General features: G+C 33.3%; 1 protein-coding gene and 1 long non-coding RNA gene across 4 annotated transcripts in view; one reads left to right on the top strand and one right to left on the bottom strand.

Annotated features, from left to right (window-relative positions):
- Positions 1–9814, bottom strand: part of LOC109153676 — a 39427-nt gene extending 29613 nt beyond the window's left edge. The window contains exon 1 of the long non-coding RNA XR_002049559.1: positions 9802–9814. This is a non-coding gene — a long non-coding RNA (uncharacterized LOC109153676). The remainder of the gene's footprint in view (positions 1–9801) is intronic.
- On the top strand, positions 85–3445 carry LOC109153674 (protease Do-like 8, chloroplastic). 3 transcript variants are annotated; one of them, XM_019301549.1, is made up of 13 exons: positions 85–422; positions 531–658; positions 766–848; positions 922–1020; positions 1114–1180; positions 1254–1329; positions 1461–1527; positions 1839–2056; positions 2206–2273; positions 2473–2552; positions 2715–2801; positions 2896–3003; positions 3168–3445. In XM_019301549.1, exons 1-13 carry the CDS (start codon positions 226–228, stop codon positions 3207–3209), a joined length of 1320 nt encoding a protein of 439 aa, XP_019157094.1. In that variant the 5' UTR covers positions 85–225; the 3' UTR covers positions 3210–3445. The 3 variants fall into 3 exon arrangements, with proteins under 3 accessions (XP_019157094.1, XP_019157092.1, XP_019157093.1); XM_019301547.1 differs by having other exon boundaries at positions 86–422; positions 3124–3445; XM_019301548.1 differs by having other exon boundaries at positions 86–417; positions 529–658; positions 3124–3445.
- Positions 9815–11376: the final 1562 nt, after the last annotated feature.

Raw genomic sequence — 11376 nt, forward strand, 5'->3', positions numbered from 1 at the left:
TATAAAAAAATAAAATAAAAAAATAAAGTTAATGGAGACAAACAAAAAGGGAATGGATGGTATATTAATTATGCCAAAATCTCCGTGTCAGCAACTCTAGCCTCTATTCTGTGTTGTGTATCTCCATTCTCCAGACTCCAATTCTCCATTCATCCTCTCTTGCTCCGTTAATCTAGAAGAAGAAAGCGCTTGCATTTCTGTAGGATTAGTCGTAAAAACTGAGCAATGCAAGTAGTAGTAATGACGCATGGTGGCCCAGCAGGAAACGGTCCTCGTCTGTATGGTGTTGGAACTCGAATTGGACTTCCCTCGAACAGGCATTCCTCACTATTTAGCCGCCGGCAAATCTGCTTCGACGGCGTTTCCACAGTCTGCTCGGAGACTCCTTCCCCTTGCGACACCGTTTCCTCTACTCCCCCCAGGTACTGTGCACTGTGCACCATCACTTCATATGCTCCATGAACAAGTTACGGAGAAATTGCTATTAAATTATTTGATTTTGTGTTGTGTTGTTCCGCTTGTATTTGTAGGGATAGTGGAGACAAGTGTAAATCCTTGATTAAAATGCTTCAGAGGAGTCTCCCCTTGCCCAATCGTAGGATGCTGTTAGCGAGTTTCTTTATGTACTCAATTTATCACCCTTCAAGGTATTTGTCAGGTTCGCACCTTTTTGGCAAAGAGCTTGCTTGCTTGCTACATATTGATTTTATATTCATGACTTAGTAAGATTCTAACACTAGTAAATGTGCATCTGGATATACACAGCTTATGCTTTGGGGGATCCATCTGTGACTGTTGAACAAGTCACACCTCCTACATTTCCTTCTGGACCTCTTTCCCCTTCTGAGGTAAACTGTTCAATGCTATAGCTTTTCTCGTTGTCTTTTCGAAATTCAAAACCAATGCATATGTTCTTCTCAGGAAAGAATTGTCCAACTCTTTGAGAACAATACTTACTCTGTTGTCAACATATTTGATGTAACACTGCGGCCAAGGCTTAATGTTGGCGGTGCAGTCGAGGTATCATTTATTATTGCAACAATTTCTATTTGTTCAATATATTTGAGTTCCTTTCAGTTCATATTAAAGCCACATTGTTACATGTGATGGCAGATTCCAGAAGGAAATGGTTCTGGAGTTGTGTGGGATGGTGAGGGGAACATTGTCACAAATTATCATGGTAAGTCCTTTTGGAGAAATAGTGATTTGATTAGCTTGTTGTTAAACTAACCATTTTACTTTGTATTGCTCAGTGATTGGTAACTCTCTCTCCAGAAATCCAACCCGTGGGGAAGTAGTTGCACGGGTTAATATACTTGCTCCAGATGGGTGAGAGGAAAGATTATTAACAATTGCCTTGTTGGCATATTAGTCTGGATCATCATTGCCATGTGAATCTGATGATATAGCTCATTTCTTTACCCCTTTCTAACCTTCATCTTTAAATTCTTCTTTGGAAGGTTGCAAAAGAATTTTGAGGGTAAATTAGTTGGCGCAGATCGTTCTAAAGATCTTGCTGTCTTGAAGGTAAATTTCATTTTAGATACTATCTTTGAAGATTCTTGTGTTTGTGACCAAGTTTATTTTGGCTGTTCAATTGTGTACTTGTTTTTATTGTTGAAGATTCTTGAGGGTTTGTTTCCTAGTTTATTTTGTCTGTTTAGTTGTGTTCTTGTTTCATCTCAGATATTTTTTGGATCCATAATTGACCTTAGCTATAAATGAAAGTTATCAACTTGGTGAAGTGAAAAGTTATGTTTTGGGAATTTTATGGAAAGCAATTGATCTGCAATGTGCCATCATTGAGATCATTAACTGTATATACTTTGACATGCTAGGTGGAAGCCTCTGAAGACCTGTTGAGGCCAACAAAGATTGGGGAATCATCTTCTTTAAGAGTTGGTCAAAAATGTTTAGCCATTGGGAATCCCTTTGGATTTGATCATACACTCACTGTTGGGGTTATCAGTGGTCTAAATCGTGATATATACAGTCAAACAGGAGTCACAATCAGTGGAGGAATTCAAACTGATGCTGCCATCAATCCTGGAAACAGGTATCGCTTTACGCCCTTACCTTCAGACATCTGATTTCTAATACTAACTCTTGATGCATTTTCTAAAATGATTTTCTCTTTTCATTCAGAGAAATTTTCAATATTTCTTGTGCATAAAGTATTTGTATTGTTATTTTCCATTGTTGCAGTGGAGGCCCTCTATTGGATTCAAAGGGAAACTTAATTGGAATTAACACTGCAATATTCACTCAGACAGGTAAATACTTTGCCTATTTCTAAATGTTTTGTAATAAGAGAGACACAAGTGTGAGAGGAAAAATATTTTTAGTTCTTCTAGTGTACAGAGATGTTGGTTTTCTTGAGTGCATAAATCCCCCCTCTTATTTATTTATTTTTTTTAATTGCCAAATTTGAATAATCCTTTCCCTTGATACTGCCAATTTTGTGTGTGACAGGAACATCAGCAGGGGTTGGGTTTGCCATCCCATCTTCAACTGTATTAAGAATTGTGCCTCAGCTGATCCAATCTGGAAAAGTATGCATGCTGCTGTTTTATGTAGCTTATTCTTGCAAGCATTTTTCTCAAACTTTTTCTCTCTAGGCTTGCCAGTTGCGAGCTCTGTTCTTTACTTTGCTTGGTAAGAAAGTAGTACCAAAAAGGAACCGCCTTCTTATTATGCTGTCTTATGAACTTTAGGTTGTTCGAGCTGGTTTAAATATTGATATTGCTCCTGATGCAATTGCCAATCAACTCAATGTTCGCAATGGAGCTCTCGTTTTGCTGGTAGGGCATCCAACCTTCTGAAACCTGCCATAAGCAAGTCTTCTCTTTCAACTCAAATTGTTTTCTAATCATCACACCCCACCCTATTTCGTAGGTTCCTGGAAACAGTCTTGCAGCCAAGGCTGGGATTCTCCCCACCACAAGGGGCTTTGCTGGCAATATTGTACTTGGGGATATCATTGAAGCAGTGGACAACAAGCCAGTGAGTTGTTCATTACTATAATTACTTGACCAGAACCCCATTCCTTCATGACATCAATGTCTGTGATAATTGTGTCACAATAGCAAAAATTTCTTATTATTTCACATTTTTGGGTTGTAGGTCAGGAATAAAGCTGATTTGTATAAAGTGTTGGATGACTACAGTGTAGGGGACAAAGTCCAGTTAAAGATCCGAAGAGGAAATGAAAACGTGGAGCTCTCTGTAGTTTTAGAGGAAAAAGAGTGACGAAGCTAGGTGCCTCCTTGGAATTGATTTCACATATCCCGCTTAATCAGAGTACATCTATCCTTCCCTTTCTGTACATTTGATCCATTTTTATTAAATTTGGGCCATTAGAGTATATAGGCTTGTGTCATTGAAGAAGTGAACTGGAAATATTATACTGTTTTGCCTCACTAGAATTCCAATTGGTTTATATCAACTGTCTTAGAATGTTCACCCAAAAAAAATCACAATTATTGCTGGGTGTTAACAGACAACCTATCAATTTGGAGTAGCATATTTCATTGGAGAAAGTGATTGGCTTGTTGGACTGTTAGGCCATCACGCTATTTTATTCAACCCGAATTGATTTCTTATTACAAAGAATTAAGATTTAAGAACATAGGTTTGCACCAACATCCTCCTATGCAAGATGTATCTAGTTCGAGTATCAGTTATATACACTATATATATATATATATATATATATATATATATATATATATATATATGTGTGTGTGTGTGTGTGTGTGTGTGTGTGTGTGTGTGATTGTTGTTTTCTTGAGCTTTTGACTAAATCAAATTTCTGTGTGTACAAGTGTCGGTTTAAAGAATTTATGATGTTGTCAAGTTTAAAGAATCTATGAAAAAATAATGATGAGTAGTTGCTACACAAGTTGTAAAATGTAAAATAGAAATCTTTATTGTTTTCTGATGATTTTGAAGAAATTTGATAGAGAATAGTGTATATGAATGTGAACAGGCCATCACCTTAATGATGCTGTTCATATCACCATCAATGGATGGTTCTGTATGTCTTATTTGCAATGTATTTTCGTTCAGTAGTATATTATTTGTATTGCAATCTGGAATTAGCTAGACAGATGACTGATGACAATGGAAAACTACCACATATTTGTTCACACTATTTTTGTTTAAAAAATCATTTTATGCATATTCTGTTTGTCCCCATTAGAAGTTGAGGTAATGTTGGGGAAACTAGAAACAACATTATTTTATGATTTTAAGAATTAAGAGTAATTAGTCTCTGTTAGTCTATCAATCAGTTGATATATATATATATATATATATATATATATATATATATATATATATATATATATATATAATCAGGTGAAAACCAACTTTAACCTGCGAATTTGTGAAGAATTGCACTGCAACTATTACATGATCGTACTGTTACGGCTCCCAGACACGCCTGGAGGACCTTTCGGTGCAATTATATCTGGGTGCGATGTAAATGTATAGTAAATGCGGTGTAATCCTTCACAATTTCGTAATTCGTAGGTTAAAGGTGATTTTCACCTTATTATGGACCTATATATATGTGTGTCACATGATTTTTAAGTTTTAACCGTCTTAAAGTGCAGAGCCAATGAGATGATCCAGGTAGGCCATTAATCGGTTGCTGGGACCAAATCCTGAATGGGGTCTCAAATAATTATTTTGTATAATTATATAATAATTCTTATTCACATCAAGTCACTATAGACTAAATTTGAGTCGTGTTTATCACTTTATTGGAGTTTTTTGCACTTTTGGTTTCACGACTATAGTGATATTATTAGGATTAATCCACGAATTTCAAATCTTGCAGTCTCGGTGCTGGAGTATTGTTTTTTTTTTTTTTTTTTTACAAAAATGGTCCTTTCGGCCCATTATCCGTCAATTTCTCACCGGAGTAAGAACCGGCAAAAGTGGGCCAGAAAATTGATGAAAAAGTGACTGAAAGGACCACTTTTTACAAAAAAACAATAGTCGTGGACTGAAATTGCAAGATTTAAAAATCGTGGATCAATCTTGAGAGTACCACTATAATCGTGGGACCAAAAGTGCGAAAAACTCTCAGTTCAATTACTACTCATAACACTAACATAGTGTTTGGTCTACAAAATGAAAGTAGAAGAAATAAAAATAAGATAATAGGAAAAATATAATAATAAAAACATAAACTGTAAATGTTATTCTATTATTTGGTTGAGTTACAAAATTGCATAATTTACTAAATAAATAAATATATAGTACTCCACTACTCCGTATCAAAAAAGTTTGGCTATTTCAAATGAGATTGAAATAACTAATAGGGAAATTTGTAATTTGTGCCCCTCACAAATATGCCAATTATAAATGTCACCTTTAAATTATTAGTGGTATAAATGCTGTCCATCAATGTTCAAAATGTGACATATATTGCCCATCTTCTAACAGGAAGAATGAGAAACATTGATGTCGGCAGAAGGAGAACAAACGAAGAAAGAAAAATGGTCCAAAAAAAACATTGGCCCTGTTTGGAAAAATAGTTAGCCTGTAGGTCAATTTTAACTTATTTGACCACTATTAGTTGTTTGACTTGGTTTAAAAATCAATATGGCGGGTAATCACATTTAGACTACTAATAGTTCAGAGGAGGGGCAATATATGTCACGGTTTGAAAATTGAGGGCAATATTTACACCACTAATAATTCAGAGGTGACATTGATAATTGTCATATTTGTGAGGGGCATAAATTACAATTCTCCCTAACTAATATTATGGGAGGGAGTTAATACCCGCGAGGTCTTTCGAGTATAGTGACATTGTTACGTTTAGTCCTAAAGTTTTAATTTAATTATTCGTGATCCTTCAACTTTTAAATTTTAATTAGCCGTGGTCATTCGTAAGGGCAAAGCTAAGACCAAGGCTGGTTAAAAATTTGAAAGTTGAAGGACCATGGTGATTAAATTTGAAAGTTGAAGATTACATGTGGCCAGCTTGTGTGCGCTCCAGACTTGTTCTTGGCAGAGGTTTTGGCACCCAAGGAAGCCTTAACTTAGTTCAAAGGACTGAGGCAGAATAACATTATATAGAATCTGATTGTTTAAATTTCTGTAATGCTTTTAATTCTTGTTTGGTAGATTATTCATATGTTGGCATGCTTGTGAAGCAATGTTTGTCAATTGCTTGTGACATAGGGAACGTTAAGGTTCACCATGTCAAGAGATCAGCGAACCGCGTGGCTCATGTCCTAGCTCGGGCAACCGGTTCTTCGTCTGTCTCAGGATCGTGGGTTGTTATCCCACCTACCTGTATTTCGAGTTTATTAAGTTATTAATGAAGCTTGTTTTCTCGTTCAAAAAAAAAAAAGGTTATGATTAAACGTGACGGTGTAACTATATTTGGTTGACCGATCTAGTATTAACTCTTATGGGAAGCATTGAAATGATTGTTCTTATTGCAAAGGAATATTTAATTCAATAAAAATTGGAAATTCTATTCCATAATTTTTAAAATGAACCAGTGACAGAATAAGTCTATTCTATGAAATATTAATATATTTTCAGTCCATTCCAAGAATCAATCACAATGTAAGTTATTAATAATTATGATTAATCGATCAATTTCAGTAATTTATAGTATATTTTACTACTTGCTTCTACGGCTTCCTACTCTCCTAGCTAGGAATCTTGAACACATTCGATATCCTTCCTTCAATCAACGGGCAAATTATTCTGTGGACCCGGGTCTAAATGTTCACAATTTACCTTTTAAAAATTTACAATTTGTATATTACGAATACAAAATGTTAACATATATGTAATGGATTACTTTGTTTTGTATTCATAAGTTCCTTTTAAATACTGAAGTCATACAATATTAACAGATTATGATTTGTTGACCTTGTATTGTATTCACAAATTCCATATTTTTGACTTAGAAACAATTTATATTCTAGAAATTTACAATTTCAATACTAAAATACACAATTTATACGTCGTTTAGTACCAATGTCCACCTTGCAGGGTGGACCCTGGCACATGGTATAACAACTCTGTACAAAAGTCTCCAAACGGCTACCTTAGTAAATAATTATTTGGATTGTTTGGGTAAAGTAAAATATTGGTTAATTTATTTTAATTCGCTATAATAATTTATGTTAAAAAGCTTGATTATTTATTTTACTTAGACTCATTTTTAAATTATTCTTATCCTTTTTTCGCACATAATTGGATACAACCGTTAAAACTTAACTTTATAAAGCTAGGAAAAATGACATTTTTTTTTTATCATTGAATTCTTTCCATAGCCATTTTCACATTTCTATTGTTACCCTTGTGGTCTTTTCACCCATGATTGTAATTTTATGAATCAATTGATTTAGCCCGCATGGGTAGCTCAACTGGTCATAGAGATGAAAGTTTGAAAGAATGACCAAGGATCGAGTCTCACCAACCACAGTGTGGAAGCAACCTCCCAAAGTGAGGAGGGCTCTTTGTGCAATTACGGTATTCTATATATGGTCGAACAAAGAAAATTTTAATCTTTTTTAAAAGTTACTGGCTCTATTACATTATAGTATCTGTTCATATACTTTCTCAACCTACTGAAACACAAAGAACCAATAACGCCTCCATTGAGGCTCGAACTCATAATCTTCCAAATGAAAGTCCAATCCGGGTACCATTAGACCACATAGTCCTGGTAAGAAAATTTTAATCTAGATATAGTTGTACATATGATTTTACTAAAAAAAAAAAATACAAAACACTTTACGCTTTTTCTTTTCCTTGTTGAGTATGAAGCAAAAAAAAAAAAAAAAAAAAAAAACTTTGTCATATTTTAGATATTTATTAATTCCTTTGCAAATACTTTGTATTATTTTGGATATTTATCTGTGGTGAAATCAATTTCACCATCAAACAGCACGTAAGAAGGATCCCATACTAGCCTTAAAATATTAAGAAAGCTAAGGATAATAACTTCATTAGTTTCATACATTATATGTAAATGATGTCCAAGCAGGGTCACTACAAAATTACTATCAAACATATAATATAAAACATGGATGTCACTCTCAGACTTGTTACATTAATAGTTTCTTTTAAAAAAAAAATTAATTACAGAATGACTAGTATTAGACTCCTACCTTCACACAATATCTATAATCTATTCCTTCATGTATTCAGATTAGAAGAGATTGGAGAACATAATAATTAAATAAGAATTTGATTCTGGGTTCATACTGTCCATATTGTTTACTTATATATCCTAAGAAAATTCATTAAGAAAAAAAAAAAAAAAAACTTGAAAGCATCAACTGTAGCATGGTGATACAATAATTAGTTTTTATGAGTGAAAATAAGTGTCTAATATTAATGTTTAATGTTAAAATCTTGAAATAAATTTTAAAAAACATAATAACAAATAAAAATTTTATTATATTGAAAAATATTGTCATGCATTAACCATTAAGTGTTTTGGAAAATGAAAGAAATGGTAAAATTAATAATTATGATAATATTTATAATTGATAATAATTTTGATATGACTAATTCATTATTGTTGTAATATTTTTATTTATATTGGGAAGAGGATGTTTACCTTTAAATATTATTATACGTTTACATTTAACAAATAAATAACCATTATTAATCAGTGTTACATTGAAATTATATATATATATATATATATATATATATATATATATATATATATATATATATATATATGGGGCCAAGTTTCAGTGGGTCAAGGCTTCCCGTGCAGTCACGCACCATTAGGTATGCATAAACGCATCATAGAGTGTTCGAAAACACACAATGAGGTATGGTGAAGTATGATGCATTTTTAATGTGTGGTACGTTTTGTGGTACATTAATACATTTCACTATGGTGCATTTTTTAATACTATTGGTACATTTCTGCATACGTAAAGGTGCATCTTCTGGTGTGTGGTGCGTTTCCTAGTACTATTGATACATATTCACATATTTAATAGTGCATTTGTACCGATTATACGTTAAGTTTTGATCGCATTTGAGCTGAGATATATGCACTCTAGAATAATCCGAAAGCTCACATTCCTATGTTTGGTTCACATTATCTCAGGGAATCTAACATTCCCCAGGAATGTCACATTCCCTCCACATAGGATTTTGAAGGAAATGTGATTCCCTTCAATTTATAAGGTTATGTAAGATAACCTTGGTTATGTTAGTTTATTACACACACACACACACACACACACACACACACACACACACACACACACACACACATATATATATATATATATATATATATATATATATATATATATATATAATTATTTTTGTAATTATATATTTTTTTATTTTTATTATGTTAGGTTAGCATATAAAATAATTTTGTTTCTCAAGTTCAATATTTTAGTTAATATTTTAAAATCATGTAATTATATATGATACCGTTATCTTATTTATTTATTTTAATTTTTAAATTTATTAAAATATATGAAAATATGTTAAGGATATTATAGTGTGTGAATAAAAGATAACCCTAAACCAAACATGATTATATTACATACCCCAATTTTAACCAAACACAGGAATCTAACATTCCCAGTAATCTAACATTCCCACCAATCTAACATTCCCTAAGGTAATCTGACATTCCGTGAACCAAACGACCCCTAAGTTGTTGATGAGCTGCGTTAAATTAAAGCGCACTTTCTTGGGAAAGTAATTAATTATTATGGGTAGCTTACAAAGTGGATTAGTTCAAAATCTGCTTCACATATATATAACATTTGTGTTTACATACACAGATATAGAGATAAGATAGCTTTGAATAGAAGTATTTGACCCATTCTTCAACTTGGTTTGCAGACCCATGACCTATGTTTCAAATTAAGGAATTGAAGAGCTAATTCTTGGGAAATTCACTTCCTAAATCATAATACCTTGAAGATCGATCTTCCGGTTTTTATATTATATTTGCTCTCCATATAGCAGACATCAGGCTTAGTAAACTCATGTCCTACAGGATGGCTTTCACTCATTTACTCATCAAATATTAACCTAACCTACCAACTAAACTAATTGTAAATTTTCTCCGAAATTTATATACTAAATAATTTATTTTGTATTTTAAATATGTATATTAAAAACCTAAATAAAAATGGTGTTGTGGGGTTACATATATTATTTTAAAGGGAAAAGTGTCAATTTGGCCCCCTAAGTTGTCGTCATTCGAATAGTGCAATTAGGTCCCTTAAGTAAAAAAAAAAAAAAAAACTTCATTCAGATCCCCTAAACCTGTAAAAAGTTCAATTGAGTCCAAATTTATCTGTATAGCAGGTTAATTCATCGCCAACTTAACACATGTCGCCTTTAAAATATTTTTTTTATTTTTATTCTTAAAAAAATTATTTATTATTAAATTATTAAAAATTAAAAAAATAATAGAAAAAATTTCAGCCACGGGCTGTCAGTGAAGACAGCCGGTGGCTGCCTCCTTCACTGACAGTCGTGATTGTCTGGCGAGAGCTAGCGAGGACAGCCACGGATGTCAACATGACGTCCAAATCTGGAACTCATGTTTGAGGTCCAGATCTGGACCTCAAACGGTCGGGAATGAGGGCGGCGGCCATGGACGGCCATGGGTGTTCGCGGCTATCCCCTGACAGCCATGACCGTCTAAAGAAAAATTCAAATATTTTTTTAGACGGTCATGGCCGGTTGGAACGTGGGCGGCGGCCGCCGCCCTCATTCCCGGCCGTTTGAGGTCCAGATCTGGACCTCATGTTGATAGCCATGGATGTCCTCGCCAGATAACCACGACTGTCCTTGAAGGAGGCAGCCACCGGCTGTCCTCGCCGGACAGTCGGTGGCTGAAATTTCTTTTATTTATTTATTTATTTTAAATTTTTAATAATTTAATAATAAATACATTTTTTAAAGAATAAAAATAAAAAAATATTTTAAAGGCGACACGTGTTAAGCACCTAATTGTACTATCCGAATGGCTTAGGGGACCAATTTGACACTTTTCCCTATTTTAAATTAAAGAGAATTTTCACTGTGTGAGCAAAGAATTGGCTTTTTGAGAGATAATTTCTCAAACTTAAGTGATCATTTATAAGGTAGTATCTGTTCTATAGGAGACTCAAACTTAAGACCACCTATTTTGAAATGATAATTAAAATGTCATTGCACTACACGGTAGTTGGTATATTAATTTCTTTTTTTTTTTAATTAATATAATAAATGTTTTCTGATAATAAGTTATACATATTGTATATGTGTGGATAATTTTAATGATGAAAATTACGCAAAGTTTGTATAACCTTCATATTTATTTTGGTAATTAAATTAAGTAGCTAAGGGGGTTGC

The sequence above is a fragment of the Ipomoea nil genome, unplaced genomic scaffold, assembly GCF_001879475.1.
Source record: "Ipomoea nil cultivar Tokyo-kokei standard unplaced genomic scaffold, Asagao_1.1 scaffold2516, whole genome shotgun sequence".
NCBI classification, from domain to species: Eukaryota; Viridiplantae; Streptophyta; class Magnoliopsida; order Solanales; family Convolvulaceae; genus Ipomoea; species Ipomoea nil.

Excerpts from the sequence above, each read along its gene's own strand:
- LOC109153674 (XM_019301547.1), top strand. The coding sequence starts at position 226 with ATGCAAGTAGTAGTAATGACGCATGGTGGCCCAGCAGGAAACGGTCCT. Across the intron at positions 423-530 it reads GTTTCCTCTACTCCCCCCAG|GGATAGTGGAGACAAGTGTA; the intron begins GTACTGTGCACT and ends TTGTATTTGTAG. Across the intron at positions 2,553-2,714 it reads AGCTGATCCAATCTGGAAAA|GTTGTTCGAGCTGGTTTAAA; the intron begins GTATGCATGCTG and ends TATGAACTTTAG.